The sequence below is a fragment of the Aphis gossypii genome, chromosome 2, assembly GCF_020184175.1.
Source record: "Aphis gossypii isolate Hap1 chromosome 2, ASM2018417v2, whole genome shotgun sequence".
Taxonomy (NCBI): domain Eukaryota; kingdom Metazoa; phylum Arthropoda; class Insecta; order Hemiptera; family Aphididae; genus Aphis; species Aphis gossypii.
The window spans coordinates 52,826,652-52,845,900 of record NC_065531.1 but is presented as its reverse complement, the minus strand read 5'-3'; the positions used below and the strand labels follow the sequence as shown (position 1 = coordinate 52,845,900).

Sequence of the window (19,249 nt, the reverse complement as noted above, 5' to 3'; positions counted from 1 at the left end):
TTGAATTTAAATTTGGCTAGGTTTGTAATAAGAAGGGAAATAAATGAGTTTATGAGAGATTGGAAAATACTGATAAATTTTTATACTAATAAGGAACCTGTATCCTTTTTTTTTTGTAAGACGCTAGAGGTTCATATTCACTATTTAAACGAATACGATATACTGAAAACAATTATTTTGTTTTCAAGTCACTATAGTTACATTGTTTAAATATTATAAATCATACGAATATTTTTAATAATTAATAATACTCATTATAGATTATTACAAACTTTTACTATTAAAAGTATTATTACGTACTAATTAATGACACATAAACAAAATCATCGATAGTTTAAAATTTTAGAGTATATTTTCTATTTAGAATCAATGCCATGTCATCGTCTGATGAAAACAAATATTGTTTGTGTAAAAATAAAAAAAAAAATAAATGTAATAACTCAAAACAGCAGCAACCAGCTACTTCATTTGAGGCTAATTATGACTATAGTACCGCCTCTACTTCTGATTTTCAATTTGAACATCCGTCTAGTCCAGAAGATGCCAGTTGTAAACATATAAGGTAGGTAATAAAAGAAAACGATAATGTTTAATGGATTTCATAAAATTATACTATGCATTCGGTTTTAGAAACATGACTTTTTTGAAAAATTCATATAAAAATGTTCCCGCGCCATCCGAACAGTTTCTTATGGGGGTAAATTGTGCGGTAATCAAACTATTGCAAGAAATCGAAGATAACCAAAAATCATGTGTAAAAACAACAACAAATAGACAAGCTTCAAAACAACGAAGACATAAATCATAGTTAAAATGTGACATTTTTCAAACATCTTACACTATTTATTTTTTAAGAAAACTTATCATTTAGAAATTTTCTGATTAGTTTTCTTCAATTAAAAAAAAGTTAAGTGTTATTCACTCGTTCAATACATTTTTTTACTAGCTGATTTTTAACTGTATTGTCTAAGTAAAATTAAATGCCGGTGGATAAAACCCTTCTTAAACTTTGTTAAAATATGTAAATACACATATTATTTTAACATATTTGTTTGATTATTTGTAGCCAAATATAAAATCCTGAACCAAAGTCATATCCAATCACCAATAACTATTCTATTTACTATGACCAATACACAATTAATAACAAATGATAGTTTGTATTGTGTCAACTATATTTAAATTACAGATGCTAATGTAATAAAAAATAGGTATCCTTTTTTAAGATCCTTAGATCTAACTGAATTCGTTGATGATCATTTTATGAAGATAAAAAACAGTTAAAAAACTGCAGATTTATATGATAAGTATCATCTGTATTAACTCTAGTCCATTGATTTTATGTAATAAATTATTATTAATTATAACTGATCCCGACATCCCGTACAGCATTTAATGTGACATAAAATAATGCCAGTGTATTCAACGTGTATTAATCTTTATTAAATATAAGTTAGATATATTTTCAACAGAATCGTTGACCAAACATAAAATATGGGTTAGAACTATAATAATAATAACTATTAGAGTTTATGTAATCAATAGCAACCAAAAGTACACAAAAAATACAAACAAATATATTCATTTTTATTTTTTTATTCAAATAAACTTTCTTGTAAACCTTCTCAAAAATGCAAGATTATACAATTTGGTTTGGAAATGAACAGCATCGCCTATGTAGCAAATTTCAAAATCATCAGTGTGACAAACTTAGCTGCGGATCAGAGGCGTGTTCACGGGGGATTAGGGTGTTATATCCCCCTAATAAACTTTTTTTCTTATGCATTTATACATTTTGTGTCTATGACAATCAACAAAACAAAATACAGTTCATCCATTCATCCCCCCCCCCCCATTAGAAATAACTTAGCACGCCCCTGCTGCGGATAGCTTAAATAAACACATATACAAATTACTGATTAAACATATAAAATAGACAAATTTGACCATCTAAAAATTAAAATTTGTAAAATTGGATATGCACGTTTAAAATAAAATATTCTCATCCAACAATTTTAGTTTTTTAATGAAATTCAAAAAATATTGACTATAAAAACTTAAATCTGTTACTAAAATTCATCTTCTATACCCAATGAAAGTACATAAATATTTATACTATTTAAGTTATTTGTAGTTATTTAAAACAGTGTTATAATATTGTGGTAATATTGTAATAGTGTTATTGTATTATTGTGTTTTTATTTATAAAAAAAATTGGTACTTATTTGTTATCGCTCCACCATCACACCTTATAAAATTTATTAGTTTATTACCCATCAACAGACTATCTTTTGTATTATTATAATATATATATATATATATATAAAGAACATAATAATACTTTTTAAGAAATGATAAAACATAATAATAAATTTAAAATTATAAGTGAAACACTCATCCATTATTATCAGCACATGAACAAAATTATACAAGAAATTAAAAAATGGCAAGTGATGTAGTTTAAAAAATATATTAAATTTAGTCCGTTTGATTATCATTAATTTTTTATATTTGTAGAGCTAAACAGTTCTATAAGTCATGAATCCAATAATATATTTTGAATTTTTCGTTTAAAAGTCCCATTATATTATTCAGTTCATAAAACCAAAATATTTGTATTTACTAACATATAGGTATAATTTAACTAACATTCTTTCGTTACATATATTCCCAAGTATAAATTAATATAATCAGTGGCGTAACCAAGAGGCTAAATGGGCTATAGCTCCCCTCCCATTGGCCGTATTTATCATATTATTTGGAAATAGTTAAATTTAAATATGGAAATTGTCTTTTAAATTTGAATTATTTAATTAATACATATCTTGATATTAGTTGAATAATAGAATATTTGGGTTAAAAAAGTATTATTAAAATGGTTTATTAATTTTTTTGTTGTTTTTGATTTTCAATAACTCAAGTTAAAAGTGTTTAGCCCTCCTCATAGAAAAATTCTGGCTATTCCTCTAAATATTATAATAGTTGTATAATAATTCATATATGATATAGGTACTCTAACTACTCTCTATATCATGCAAAATGGGGCTTTTTAAAATATCTATTATATTTGAATATTTAAAGAACAAAATTCTGAAAAATTATATATTATTTAAATATAATATCATCATGTAATTTAATATTCTTCTGTTCTGCACCCACACAAAAACTAGATAGATTAAAAATTAAAAAGTTAATAGCTGAATAGGTCAATTGATGACTACTGACTAGTATATAATTAGTAAATAAAATTATTAAAAAAACTACGGTTAACCCAATTAAGTCCTATATAGACTAATAAAAATTACATAAATGACAAATAATGATTTTCAGTGACAATGTATCCAAGTATCAATGCTTTAAACAAAATAAATTTTTTTTTTATTTTTTTTTTTAACTGTAATAATTTTTTGAACATATCCATGTGAAAATATATAATAGTATTCGTGTATTTTATATTAAAAACTTTACATTAATAAAATTACGAAATTTAAAAATAATAAACATAATAATAACAATAATAATACAAGTATTTTAACCTGGTGTACAAGCCGTGAAGTTTTGTTCAAGTAATTTAACTTCATTGCTGGCTACAAAACACTATGCATAGGAAAAAAATAACATCTTAATAAACGCATAATATCACTTAATAATTATTTAAGCTCTTGTGTAAACCTTAAACACTACAAATTATAAAATATTTTTTTATATTTATATATATATTTATATCACAGCAGTTGGCCAATAGTAGTATAATAAGAGTGTTAAAAATGTTAAGTGAAAATCAAGAATATAACAATATTAAAGCCTCAATCGTAAATTTTGCCATAATAATAATCGTAATAAATTTATTATAAATAATATCAATAATAATAATAATAATAATAAATTAATAACATACAAAATACATTGTTTTCGCAATACGGACGAATATCGTGTCGGGTTTTAGACATCGGCGAGTCTTGAGCTTTTCGACGACGACCTCGAATGAATGACTACCTTGTGACCGTTTTTTGTAACAAATCCATCGCTTTCGACCAACACGGCGGTTTCACGACCGTCTGGCGAAGCAGCTCCATCGGAGCGGTCGTCGTCTGCCGTCTGCTGTTTGGCGGCCGCTGCGTACTTACGCCATGAGCTCTGTATGATTGTTGCGCAATAAACCTCACGCATACGCCACAGAGATGAGCTTATGGGCTCGTATCCAGCCTCTTCCGGTCGCGTTTGCATCTCTCCGATCTCGGCCACGGTCTCGATGATGGGATTGCCTTTTCTCGCGAAGAAGTCCTTGGTCAACGCGTCCAGTATATCTACACAGTAGATTAGGTCGCCTTTGCATATCGGTATATCCATAGACACGATCTTGTACTTGTTCGGCTTGTGGATCTTCAATGGCGGTTCTAGAATGTCTAGGAAGTCTGACAATTGGTCGTATCGAATATACCTGGTCCCGTTGGGGTCGAAATGCTGCCATATCTCGTAATACATGTCGTAATCGTCGTCCGTAAGACCTTCCTGAACGTCCTCAGTAGCCTGTGAATAGTTCTCCAGAATGACTGCGATGTACATGTTTATGACGATGAGGAAGTTGATCACCAGGTACGAGAGTAAAAATGCCGTGCCCACGGCACTACTTCCACAACTTCCCGTGATACCCATTTCTAAATTTGGCTTATCACAACCTTCCTCGTTCGTTATACCGTCCAGTACGGCGTCCCAACCGGATGACGTAGAAAGCTGAAAGAATTTGTTTAACTGATAAGCAACCTGATAGACTAGGTGATATTATTATGGCACACTAAAATATTATAGAATCACTATTTTCATCAGGCGTGACATTGATAGGACCGATTATAAGCTTACCATGAAAAGAAGTATCATCGATTGCCCGAAAGTGCGGAAATTGTAATCCTCATCCAAACCTCCATGATTATCTACGTTCATGAAAAACGACATGCCAAATATAGCAAATATGAACATGACGAGAAACAGTAACAAACATATATTGAATAACGCTGGAAGTGACATGGCTAAAGCGAACAATAGAGTTCTAATCCCTTTCGCTCCTTTTACCAAACGTAACACTCGGCCCACCTTGGCTACTCTGACCACTCGAAGGAGCGTTGGTGACACAAAATACTTGGATATCAAATCACTTAACACCAAACCTATAAAAATCCAACAAAGTGTTATGATAAGAAAATTACTTGTAATATTATAATATTATTTCAATAAGTACCCGCTAAGGAAAGTATAACGACCACGAAGTCAAATAAGTTCCATGGCTCTTTAAAATAATAATATCGCAATGCGAATATTTTAAGTAGACATTCGGTTGAAAATATGGCGATAAATATTTGGTTAAGACGTTCTAATACATCTGTAAAAAGTTTGGTCTGTTGGTAATGGTCAAGTGTCATTGTTAACATGTTTAATCCGATGAACAACATGATTAGCATGTCAAACTTTTTGTCTGTTACGATTTGGAAGACAATAGATTGTGGCCGCCACTAAAATATTGAAAAAAAAAATTATAATTAAACTACTATAGGCATATAAAATAATAAAGTTATTGTATAAATAGCGCAACTAACCCTTGGTCTTGGAATTGCTTTAAGCGGTTTTTTGGAACTCATTTTTTTCATAGCATTGTAATATTTCTTTTGGTCCTCCGTCATAAACATTTCAAGAGAAGCACCTGAAATTTCATACCTTCATTCTAGATTTATTATATTTTAACATAAACAATAACTAAATTAAAATAGACTAATAAAGTAATATTTATTAGCATTAAAACATTAACATTTAATTTAAAAAAATATTATAATTAGGTATATAGGTAATAGGTATACAGTTTTATATATGGAATCTATAGTTCTTTTAAAAGTGAACTAAAAATACCGAGAAACTATGGTAATATTTTATAATCAATTGTATTTAAGAATAAATAAATTATAATTATATGTTTTAAAAAAAATTTTTTTAGCTTCATCAAAAGTTCATAATTTTTAAAATAAAATTACACGAATTTATTGTTTTTAAAATGATAACCCATAATATAGTTATGAACTTATACCAATATTTCTTGAGTTACTTAAAAAAAAAATAATTAATACTAATTGATTCTATATATTTAAAATAAGTCACCTGTTTTTTTCTTCTGTTCGTTGAAATTGTCGATGATCACACCAATGAATAAATTAAGAGTAAAAAATGAACCAAAAATAATGAAAAATACAAAATAAAAATACATATAATTATTGATTTCACGAATTGGCTGTTTCCCGTGCGTCTAAAAAAACATATAATAACAAATATACATCAGTATTTCAGAAATGTATGTCAAAAAAAGACATTTATAGTTATACTTATATAATATATTATTTTTTGTTTTTGTATTTCTAACATTTTAAATACTTACGTCTCTTGAATCTACTGCGTCCCTCATTATTTCCATCCATCCATTAAAAGTAGCTACTTGGAAAAGACAAAGATACGCGTTTCCCACGTGATCGAAGTTCATTTTAGAGTTTTCCCATTTATAGTTCTCAGCTAAACAGACGTTTTTATCCGGTATAATTTCGTGGTTCAATGTTTTCCCAGTATTATCAACACACTGCAAAAACATATAGTAGGCATTGAAAATATTATATACAGGTAATTTTTTTTAATAAAAAGGCTACTTTTGTTATACCTTGTAATATTTTCCGGCGAAAAGTTGTACACCCATTATAGCAAAAATTAACCAAAATATCAGACACACCAGTAACACGTTGAAAATACTAGGAATGGCCTGTACTAACGCGTTAACCACCACCTGATATAATACCATAATGTAAATACAAATACGATAATAATATGTTTTTATTAAAATAAATAAATAAATAAAACTAATTAGAATACTAATAATTTATTAAACATGCCGTATTTAATAATAAAATATAGTAAAAAGTATGAACAATAATATCATGCATATGATGTAAATCACAAAGCATCATAAACTCGCAAGCAAACGGTGCGAAACTACAGTAAATAGCGCTAAGGGTATGCGGGTCTTCATCTAAGTGGAATGACAGCCAAGTTTATACAAGTAAATAATATAATCGTTTTAAAAATCTGCGCACATCAAAATAATTATACCAATATAATTCGTAATGATCGCAGACCATATACACAATATAACTAGCTATATGTATACATAACAACATTATAATATATGTTGCCATACCTAATAATGATACGAGTACACCTATATGATTAAGAGTTCAGTAAAAATATGGTTCATATTACAAATTGATAATAAAAATAATAACAATGATGTATTCAACCTATTAATAACGTTATAAAAAATAAATAAGATTAATTTATTTCTTCGAGCACTACAGTGTTGCGAAAATTTTACGAATTTTATAATAAAATAAAATTTTATCACATCTAAAGTATTTCTAGTATAGCGTTTGGAGAAAAATATCGAAACTAAAGTTTGTAATTATATAACAATATAATATTTATGTTGTATAGATTTAATCAATAAAAATAATACTGAATTTTAAAACTGTATTTCATTATAATATATTATCGATCACATACCCTCATACCCTGCATTCTAGCCATAGCTCGCAGTGGCCGCAAAGCTCTTAGAGTTCGCATAGTTTTGAAAGCTTGGATTCCACTGGCTCCCAACAAGGCAGCAACAAAATTTATCAGAGAAACCTGTGTGAAGTAGAGCCATAGAATACGCATTACAATGGTAGAGCAAAAAAAAAAAAAATTATTTAGCTGTGATTTTCTCGTATTTGTAAGTATAGGGCATTGAAATAATAAAATGTCTATATTATAATTATTCAATATAGGGCATCCTCCAGTCGGCCTTTGAACGATTTATAATAATTAATTATTCGTTTAATAATATTTATAAACAAATCCAACGAGTCTTTATAGTATTATTACTGATTCGTTTAATAACAGCTATAGGAAAATCCCGATGGCCGATTTCGCAACGAAACAAATGCACACGCATACGCACACAAAATCGCATCCCAGGCAAAAAATCACTGCAAGTCAAATATTAATTTAACATCGTGTAGCTGCTGTTATGGCTTTGTATTTAGTTATATTGTGGCCATATAAGAAAAAGTAGAACAAACGCATTTTATATATGTATATATATATATATATACATATATGTTTCATGTTATACATATATATATATATATATATATTTATACACAATGAAAGAAAAATAACACAGATAGTGAGTATATAAGTATCCACATCACAAATTTTCCGACAGCTCGTACTTACTCTCATACCCTCCCAACGAGATACCGCTCTCAGGGGTCTTAAGGCCCGAAGAGTTCTCATTGACCTGAACGCTGGTATATCTGCCGCCCCAAACCATATAGCTGCCAAGTTAACTAATGACAACTACAAGATAATTATTATAGTGTCCAATGAGTACAAAGACCATGGCACAGAATAGCGACGACAGTAATAATTTTCCTCTCAAAAATATGGCTCAAAATAATTTTTGATTACATTTTTTTAACAAATTTTGAAGAATATTAAAATATTAATTAAAGTTTAGCTAATACGATAACTGTAGTAAATCAATAAAAACGTTTTGTTTTACCATAACAATTATGAAGTCCAGCCAACACCAGGCATTTGTAAAATAATTGCGAAAACCCAATGCCAACCACTTGATCAACATCTCCAAAAAGAATATAACAGTGAATATTCGATCCATGTAATACAAAATGTCTTGTAAAACCGGCCGTTTCTGGAGGTGTACATCTTCTAGCGCCTATAGATATATTTTTTTAAACAAACATAATATTATTAAAATTTAATTAATTGTCATTTTTGAGACTTTTTAATGCTCGAAAAATGATGTTTTCAAATAATATAAGTAATAAATAGTTGTTTTAAAATATTTTTATTTTAATTAAATTAAAATTACTTAATCTAGTAAAATATTATAAAACCCAATGACTATAAAGCATTTTAAAACTAATATCCCATTTTATTTAAATAAATAATGAAATTATTAATATAATAATTAGAGTCATTTTTAAATATGTATGTTATTTGGTTTGAAAAAAAAAATAAAGTAATTTTAAAATGTTTTATATGAATTAAATTTGAAAAGGTTAAAATTAATGGGCAGTAAGGAGGTTGGCACCTTTAATTTTGGTCAATAAAATTTGAATAACGATTACAAATAATTTCAATGTAAATGTTCAATATTCATCACTAGTTAACAATTCATTAGAAATTATCTAACTGAAAATGTATGTACACTGTACAGTATAATATAGTCGTACAAGGATTCACCTTAAATAGCTTTTAAATAAAATAAAACATTTTTAATGTATAGAATATAATATATAACTGTCGTCTGTCAATGGGAAGAAAATTGATCTACAAAAAAAGAAATAAATGGTTTCCTAGAAAAATAATAAAAATATTAATTCTTATGCAAGTAAATAAATTGACTAATAAATTAACCTAACCTGTACCTAAATACTTTATTATTGTTATTAATATTATTACTATTATTTAACTGCTAATAAAAATAATTAACAAAATATTATTATTGTGTATTTTTTAGTTATTAATTTTAAAAAAAAATGACACCTTGATCAATGATATACATTTATATTTTTATAGTTAATATTTAGGTAGGTATATTCTTGTTCCAACTTTTTTATGATTTTTAAAGTCTTAATTACGTTGATTTGTTTGTAACCAAAGAACTCGTAAAATCTTATTGATATATTGATAGTATTATTATTTATTAAAATATAAAGTTAATAACGTGACATAGAAAATGTATTTATATTCCAGTTCTCTTAATTGTTATTACCTACTTATTAATATAATTATTAACAATTACTAATTAGCATTGATATAAACGCCATTAGTATTTTTGTATTCATTACATAAATAACATACGCCCTCTTTGGACTAATTATATAATACACTATGCCAATTATGTTACTTTTCATAATATATTCATGAGAAAAATTAGGCATGTGCAGTATTCATATTATTTTATAGTAGTATTTTGTATACGTACCAGCGCCAAACTGCTAAGCAAAATCATAGTAATCACAGCAGTTTCAAAATATTTGTTTTCTATAAGTTGAAATGTTTTCAGTCTGAGCTGTCCCCACCCTAACCAAAATGGCGTTTCATCATCACCAGCCAGGAATGGAAATTTTTTATAACAGTTCGGCGGAAAACAGTCTTCGGGATATTCTTCTTCCTCAAATACGTCTTCTACCATTTCAACAGGACCTTGTTCTTTGTATTCTTCACCATTAAGTTCTTCTGCAGCAATCCCATCATGACCACCTAAAACTAAAATAATAATTATTAATTTATTTCTAATACAATATTTTGAGCGCATAATACTACACACTGTTTTGATTGGTTTCGACGTCTTCATTGCTAGGATCTTTTTTTTCTTCAGCATTATGTAAGCTCCTTTTACTTCCTCTATGGCTCTCACTGTCGTAAGGATCGTGCTCATGACTTCCGTAAGATTTAGTACTTTTAAAACAATAAACACATTGTTATTCAATGTTTTATAAAATTGCTTAAATAAATATATATTGTGATAACATTTTTATAAAGCTAAATAAAATCGAATTTACATTTAGTGAATAATAATTTTCAACTTATTATGAAACACATTCGATTTTAACAATATTCAAAAAAAGAAAGTATGTTATGAAAATTAAACTGATTAGTTATTTCATTTTTATATTTTTATCCTGTAAAATTCTATATTTGCATAAAAAAAATAGAATGTTACCTTCTAGTGTCATATTCATATTTATCCTTTAGGTAATAGTTCTCGTCCGTACTGCTTTGGTGCATTCCAAACGAATTATACGAACTGCTCGTTGGTGGCTTTTTTTTCTTATTTTTTTCTCCACGTATAAGTAACTCCATTCCATCACCTATAGTCACATCCAGTTGTTCTTTTTTATTTCGATAAATAATTCCAGCATCCAGGAGTTCCTCTGAACACAAAAAATAATATTTTTAATTTCACACAATATAAAATAACACACGTTTAATATAAATAGGTATTTACCACTACTATACACACTCATCTCCAACTATATTATGTTAACCACTCTACTAAACTGTATTAATAACTTAAACGATTACATTACTATTTTGATTGGTAAACAAATTAAAATATCATATGTTAGAAATAATGTAAATAACACGAGAGTTAACCTACATTGTAATCCGAACTGGAGTCCATGTTATTGATTTTATCGTTACCCAAAGAGGTCGCGGGAGCGCTCACGGGACAAATCCACTTCTCTAAATTCAATAGCAAAAAAAAATATTTTGTTTCATTTTTTACTTTGTATTAATGCTTGAAAATGTACGTATAAATATTTCGGAAATTTACAAATTAACTGTGGGGCAAAAATAAAACCTATGTATTTTATACTTTATTCAGAGACAGTGCATGTCTACACTACATTTCTAAATACCAGTTTTACCGTACCAACATTCAAAATATCACAGTATTACTAAAAGTCTATAATATTTAATAAAACTTTAATTAAATTATTCTTCAAATTAAAAATAAATAGTTCTATATCAACAACAATTTAAACAGTATTAACTTGGTGAACGAGTAAGTTTTCTGATTCAAAATTCTACATATATGATCTAATGTGTTGCCTTATTAATATACAAGCATAAAAACGTATAAAATGTCATATTTAATTTTCTTATTCGATCGACAGCCACTTGGTGTCAGTTTTTTCTAAAATATCTAGTTTTTCGTATTTTTAACAGTATAAAATTCATGCCATAATTTCACAAACACACTAAATACATTAACAAAACGTCGCAATATTGGATAGAACAATAATTGTATGGAACATCTCCGAATTTAATGTTAAAAAATACAATATGCCGTTTTTTTTTAAAATCACAGTGTGTACAATACTTAGTCAGTGGCGTCACGAGCTTAATTTTTTAATGCAATTGTTCCAAACAATTTTACGTGTGTGGGTATATTTGTTAGATCGTAACAATATTTTTGAATTTAACTTTCATTATAATGTATAAACATCCCTATATAATTAATGTTATAATGTATTTATTTTAATATTTAATGTATAGGTATATCGGCAGGGTTTTCATAGTGAGAGGGGGGAGGGGTAACTTCAATGTTTGTCCCTGTAAAGAAAATGTTCATGACGCCACTGAATGTATATAATTCATAGTAGAACATTTCAATAAATGGTTTTTTTTCATTTAATATATACATTACATAAAATCATAAATATTAAATTGTTATAGAACGTAATGACTGTTCAACAATTTATACATTCATATATTTTAATATACTTAACCTAAGAATAATAATTACACAATTAACAATGGTTATATTATAAACATAATGTATAACTAGTTTGTATATTATTAAATATGTATCATTTTTCTAAATACAATTCTTCTCAAATTAGTGTAAATACAGTCCATATTTTGTAGAGCAATAACACTAATGATTAATAATAATTACGGATCAATAAAAACTAATAATAGTGATTTATATTATGATGAAGGAAAAAGCAGCAAAAAATTAAATATTTATGGTTTAAATTAAATAAGTAACTATGATAAAGTTACATACAATTAAAATATTTCAAATTGTTAAACATTTAGAATCCTAATCTTTAATATTTTTCTTTCGACTTTTTTGATCAGGAAGTTTAGTCAGAAAATTACCTATATGTATAGCGGACGCATATGAGATTAAAAGCAAAACGTTATTGGCATACTTTAAAATAAAACATATTTTCCCAGAAAGTAAAATAATGTCGTTGCGATTAAAATAATGTAACTTAAAAAATGATGGGTTTAAATTGAAATATTTAAAACTTTTGGTTGAAGTACTTTCGGTTTTAAGAATTTGTGCATTATTAAAAATATAAAACGTCAAAAGTATCAAACCCCTTATAAACGATTATAAAGTATGCATTTGTAACTGTCGACCGTGACGCGAATCTAATCGAAAAATGTAAATCAATATTATGTGTAGGTGTAGAACACGTTACGAATATTCTGATACCTTTCTCGCACTTTATTCATAAAAAATATTGTTAATACAACTGTTTTTTTTATTTATTCTATTGAATTTTCTATCAAGTTTTAGTCAGAGTAGTTTTGTTGTCAGCAATATCGTCCGCCAATCATTATATTTAAGAAAAAATGTCGCTGATAGTTGTCACTGTTATCAAACGCGTAAAATATCATTTTCGATAAATCCACAACCGGTTCGTCCGGGAAACACGCGACGTTATGGAAAAACACTGAAAACCAAAAATCATAAATATAATATAAAAAAAATAATAATAATTAAATAAATAACAACCGATACGACGACGACGATGACAGTGGACACGACTTAAATGGCAACGTTGCGAAAACGCCTGAACCTGACGATGAACGTCTGCCGGCTTTTCGGACTGGGTCTGGAGCCGGACGACGCGGCGGCCGCCGTGGTGGACGCGCTGATCTTCCTGGTCAACCTGATGTACAGCGCGTACGGGTTCGATCACGTGACGTCTGCGGTGCAGCAACGGATGCCGCTCATATGGGACATCACAACGGTGATGAGCGTGGCCAAGGTGTACACGTACCTGCTGACGCCGCCGGTGATGTTGATCGTTTGGCAGTGCAACAAGCGATCGTTTACAGACGTGTTGCACGCACTTGACCGAGCCGCCGTCGCCGACAAGCCAGCGTCGCTGATGCCGTTCTTCCGGTACTCAGTGGTGTGGCTGTCCATGTCCGTGCTCATCGAGTTCGCCGCGTACACCATGTTCCACCTTGACACCAACTTCGTGTACTTCACGGTCACGGAGTACGGCATGATAGCCGTGTACAACGTGTGGACGACGGTGCCGCTTCTGATGTACACGTTCCTGTTGGACGCGATCCGGACGTCCGTCCGGGACATCAACGACCGTCTGATCACCGTCGAGGACTGGCGGACGTACCGAGGACGGTGGGACGACCTCAGGCAGGCTGCCGTCCACCAGACACGCGACCTATTCGGCGTCAGCATCGTCGCGTTCATCATGTGCACGATCGCCGAAATCGTGTTCTTCGGGTTCTCGCTGTACCTGTTCGGCATCAAAGTCTATCACGTGGAAGCATTCCGAATAATCGTGTATTTCATCAACGTGGTGTTCAGTATCACTTGGATGTTCGAGATAATCCGCATGACGAAAAACTGCAAACTAGAGGTTGGCACGTTTCAGTGGTGAACTCGTCGTGTTGGAACCTCGATAACTCGAATCGTTTGGGAAGCAAAAATAAATTCGAGTTATTGAAAAATTCGACTTACAAACAACCTCGATTACTCGTCAATGTATAAGACAGGGGCAGAGGAATCCCTTCGAGTTATTGAAAATTCGACATTTAGAAGTTCGAGTTATCTAGGTTCCGCTGTATTTGTAAAAATAACAATAATATGGACTTACGAATATCGTTAAGTCTTACATGTATATCGGTTACTATACCGATAACGCCAGTGTCGAGTACTGTGGCGAAACACGTTTTCGTGTAAAAGAAATGACACGTAAGCTGATCGAGTTTACCGTCTCGAATTAACGGTTTTTTTTAACACCTATAATACGAGATGTGTTATAAAAAAGCATTCTTTCTACTTCCAAAAATATGCGAAAATCGAGCAATCCTCCTAGACTATAATACTTATCGTATTACTTCACTAATTTTCTAAGCATTTTATTCTTCTAATTTTTTATTTGAAAAAAATATACTGTGAATATGTTTGAATGCTTTAAATAATTTATAAAAAAAACTTATGAATTTCCAAGTATAATATTGTATCGATCAAAATTACTTTCTATAGTTATTCAAAAAACTCTCCAACAAATTTTTTTTTAAATTAATAATTTGGAATCTAAAGTAAAAATTGTTTGAAAAAATAATTTAAATACATTTTTTATTAATTATGAATAATGTTTTTATTCTACTCAAAATGTTTTCCCTGTGCGCTCTTTAAGAAATAGATATTCTTTACGATATACATTTTTATAAGAAATGATAACTAGTTTTATAATTTAGTTAATAAATAATACTTATTCATTAATCATACAATTTTTTTTTCATCTAATATTTAGCTACTGAGAACACAAAAGGTCTTGAATTCAATTAGTATAAAATTCAATAATTCCGATTACAAACAGGTAGATAAATACGATCTAATAAAGTATATTATAGTAAGCTAAGCTAAGATAAAAATCTTTTTTATAAATTAAAATGTTCAAATTTCTGTTTAAAATAATTGCTTATTTTTATATTTAATACAGATTGTATTTATAATTTGTATTTATGATTATTATCATTTTTTTATTATTATTTATTATTATTATTATTACATTTATTATTTTTATTATTATGATTATTAATAAAAAAAAAATAGTAGCAAATTAAAAATGAATTTAATTTATAGTGTAAAACGTTGTAGTTTATAATAACTTATCTATGATTGTTACATTATATGATGTTATATTATAATTATATTTTGATGTTATATAAAAACAATGAAGTGTTATAAATAAATTGTTAGTTATTGTTATCATAAAAATAACAAAACACATTTAACTTATATATAATTATATATTTTAATAATTCTTAATTACAAGAAACTTATTATTTTCAGATAAAATATGCATATTTATACATGTTACACGCAGATTTAAGATTCATGCCATGCAATATTTTTGAAATGAATTACAGGAGTCTAAAATCAGTATTTATATTCTATACTATAATTATTTAATTTAAATAACCATAATTATTATTTGAATTTAAATGTATTTTTTTTTTTTTTAGATTATCACGTTAGTTGCAGCATTTCTGATTTTTCAAGTTCAAATGAAATTAAACTGAAAAATAATATCAGATTCCGTATACTAAGATGAAATTAGAATTACCGTAAATATTATGTGTAAGTATCTACCTAATATATAAATTATTAAATGTATCAAATAAATATAAAAATATTATAAATGAATCTATACTTACCTATTATAAAACATACTATTTAATATATTATATTGTTTATCAAAGAATATGAAACAAAAAGTTTATTAAATTAACAAATATTTAAATAAATCTATGATATTTATAAGGAAATATTATTTACTTAGGCGTGTTTACGGGGAGGGGCCAGGTGGGCACTGGTCCCCCGCCAGACTGTGCCTCCATACTTCTAATCTGAGGACCTCCAACAAAATCATGCTAAGATAAAAAAAAAGTGTGATGTGTACCCTGCAGTACCTATAGATTTTGATTAATTGTAATTTTTTTAGTTACGCATTTATAATAAAAAACATTTCTAACATTGTGAATTTTATAACATAAAAAAATGAATGTTTCTTCATGTCTAAAAAAATAATAAGTCCCATAATTTAAAAATTTGTTGTGCCCCTTCGGCCACCAAAGTCTGAACACGCCTATAATTATTTATGTATCATAGTAATGTATAAATGATTTTAATAACTTTCCATTTCATATCAAAAAGAAGACTTAATAAGTAAATACATCGAATATTATTAAGTAGTTATAAGAATAATGAAAATGGTTTAATTTAATTTCAACCAGGTATTTAGCAACAAAGCAACTTAACAGCACGATGTATGTAATTTTAAATTCTAGGGGGATCGATACGTATATAATATACTAATTACTTAATTGCGTATATTATTTTTTTTTTTTTGCTGATGGTACCTTTTAGGAACAAGAAATAACCTTAAAATTGTATTATTTATAACGGTTTAAATGAGCTAATTAAAATTAATAAATTAAAAAAAAAAAAAAAATTTCCGTATACTTTTTTGAGATTTTATTACTTATTGAGAATCTTAAATATATTTTATGAATAACATTTGATACTTAAATAAAATTCAGATTTATCTTCAAACAATATTTAAGTATGAAATTAAACTAAAAAAAATAATTATTGTAAGAACTTGAATCATTTCAACTTTTAGAACTGAGCGAAAACTACAAAAAATGTATTTATTTTTCATTATTGATAATTTATTTGATTTTACAATAATATGTGTACCTATAATTTATGAGTATACAAGATGGGTTGTTAAATATTGCTTGTAATGAACTTACTTTGATAGTGATTCTTAATAAAAAAAAAAAATTCACATTGTGTCTACTTTACAGAGGTAAAAATTAAAAATTCTTAGTATTTTTAAAAACCATTGAGAAAAGTAAACAACAAATATCAAAGAACAATCAGTTTTATATTTTTGGTGTAACTCCATCTTTATTATAATATCAATTGTTTATATTAATAATATAATTTTCAAAAAAAAGTTATCATTTTTATGAAAACTAAAACCCAAATTCATATTTTTAATTTAAATAAAATTCTATCCGTACCAAATCAAAATTACTTGATATGACCAGAAATACGTACTTATAATCACAATCTAGTAAAAACTAAGATGTTCAAATTATTATTTTTTTGAATACTCAAAATACTTATTGGATTTTTGATTATAAAATGCATAAAACACTCCTAACTTTATAAAATAAAAAATATTCAGAAACATCATTAACAAGTATAACCAACATATATCAATAATACAAATTTAATTCATTGATTTTTTATTTTTCAAAATAAAATAAATAGGTATAATAACAGGCCAACTTTATGAAACATATAGAAAAACAGTAACAATAATATCCATATATTGAAAATTCAGCATACCCACTTAATGCACGATTATATAATGAGAAACAAAGACCCAATAATCTTCATACGGATTTATAATTTATAATTTATATTTGATTTATAATCAAACTCATTTTCACAGAGGACCGACATAACGAAGAAGCAATACTCAAACACAGCATCCACTAAAACCATAATGAAGCAATAGACCCAGGTATCTTAAGCTACTTCATTCTCTTCTTCGGAAATCGGACTGGAATTCCAACAATATTTTAATTCGATATATATGTATGAGAAATATACTTAAAAAAAATTGTTTAATTTTATATTGTAAAAAATAAATTAAAACCAAAAAATAGGGAAAAATACATTATTAGTTATCACAATAAATTTTTAATATAATAAAATATTTTTATGTTATTGAACTAATGAACTAACTATTTTTTTGTAAAAGTAAAATAAAGAACTTAAACCAATTTAAATATATTATAAAATATCTTTTGAAATTAAGATTTGTATTTTTTATCGTATATAAGGTTTTTCACAGAGTATTAATTAAATTTTTTCGTTTTTATCATAAACTCGCAAGCAAACGGTGCGTAACTACAATAAATAGCGCTAAGGGTATGCGGGTCTTCATCTAAGTGGAATGACAGCCAAGCTTATACAAGCACACTAAACACATTAAAAAAACATCACAGTATCGTATAGAACATTAATTGGATAGAGTATCTCCGAATTTAATGTCAAAAAATACGAAATACATTTTTTTTTTAAATCACATTATGTACAATACTTTATGAAGGAGTAAGTTTTCTGATTCAAAATTCCTAATGTATGATCGAATGAGTTGCCTATTTAATGTGTACGCATAAAAACGTAAAAAATGTCAAATTGTATTTTTTATCCAGTTCACAGCCATTTGTTATCAGTTTTTTCAAAAAAAAAAACTAGATTTTCGTTTTTTTCATTTAATATATTCATTACATACATTCATAAATATTAAATTGTTATAAAACATAATGATTGTTCAACAATTTATACATTCATATATTTTAATTCAATTGAAGTATTATTAAATCGATTAATGTTGATAACTTAACCTAAGAATAATTATTACACAATTAACAATGGTCATATTATAAACATAATGTATAACTAGTTTGTATATTATTAAATATGTATAATTTTTCTAAATACAATTTTATTCTTCTCAAATTAGTGTAAATACAGTCCATATCTTGTAGAACAATAGCACTAATGATTAATAATAATTATGGATTAAAAAAACAAATAATAATTTATTTATTTATAAATTAATAAGGTTTCAGTGATTGATATTATGATGAAGGAAAAAGCAGTAAAAAATTAAATATTTAAAAAGATCAATTAGTTTATTATACTATTGTGGAAGCGGTTTTTGTATTTTTTATTATTGTATTGAAAAATGATGATCTTATGTAATTAAACTGAGTTACAGTG

At 27.6% G+C, this 19,249-nt stretch overlaps 3 protein-coding genes across 6 annotated transcripts; 2 read left to right on the top strand and 1 right to left on the bottom strand.

Moving 5' to 3' along the window:
* Nucleotides 1-223: 223 nt before the first annotated feature.
* On the top strand, nucleotides 224-1,047 carry LOC114121825 (uncharacterized). Its single transcript, XM_027984305.2, has 2 exons — nucleotides 224-562; nucleotides 631-1,047. The coding sequence occupies exons 1-2, from the start codon at nucleotides 375-377 to the stop codon at nucleotides 806-808; spliced, it is 366 nt and encodes a 121-aa protein (XP_027840106.1). The 5' UTR covers nucleotides 224-374; the 3' UTR covers nucleotides 809-1,047.
* Nucleotides 1,048-3,422: 2,375 nt separating this feature from the next.
* On the bottom strand, nucleotides 3,423-11,277 carry LOC114121791 (sodium channel protein para-like). Of its 4 annotated transcripts, none has more exons than XM_050201791.1 (14): nucleotides 11,258-11,277; nucleotides 10,820-11,030; nucleotides 10,424-10,554; nucleotides 10,079-10,362; nucleotides 8,630-8,803; nucleotides 8,302-8,424; nucleotides 7,588-7,710; nucleotides 6,692-6,814; nucleotides 6,419-6,613; nucleotides 6,145-6,289; nucleotides 5,592-5,695; nucleotides 5,237-5,507; nucleotides 4,861-5,165; nucleotides 3,423-4,734 (listed from the first exon to the last, which is right to left on the bottom strand). In XM_050201791.1, exons 2-14 carry the CDS (start codon nucleotides 10,957-10,959, stop codon nucleotides 3,943-3,945), a joined length of 2,910 nt encoding a protein of 969 aa, XP_050057748.1. In that variant the 5' UTR covers nucleotides 10,960-11,030; nucleotides 11,258-11,277; the 3' UTR covers nucleotides 3,423-3,942. The 4 variants fall into 4 exon arrangements, with proteins under 4 accessions (XP_050057748.1, XP_050057747.1, XP_027840055.1 ...); XM_050201790.1 differs by lacking the exon at nucleotides 11,258-11,277 and adding an exon at nucleotides 11,105-11,251; XM_027984254.2 differs by lacking the exons at nucleotides 7,588-7,710; nucleotides 11,258-11,277 and adding an exon at nucleotides 11,105-11,251.
* A 1,424-nt stretch (nucleotides 11,278-12,701) lies between these two features.
* LOC114121814 (uncharacterized) lies at nucleotides 12,702-18,680 on the top strand. The gene is made up of 5 exons (XM_027984290.2): nucleotides 12,702-14,291; nucleotides 15,192-15,257; nucleotides 15,734-15,823; nucleotides 15,907-16,021; nucleotides 17,910-18,680. Exons 1-4 carry the CDS (start codon nucleotides 13,452-13,454, stop codon nucleotides 15,961-15,963), a joined length of 1,053 nt encoding a protein of 350 aa, XP_027840091.2. The 5' UTR covers nucleotides 12,702-13,451; the 3' UTR covers nucleotides 15,964-16,021; nucleotides 17,910-18,680.
* The last annotated feature ends 569 nt before the right edge of the window (nucleotides 18,681-19,249 follow it).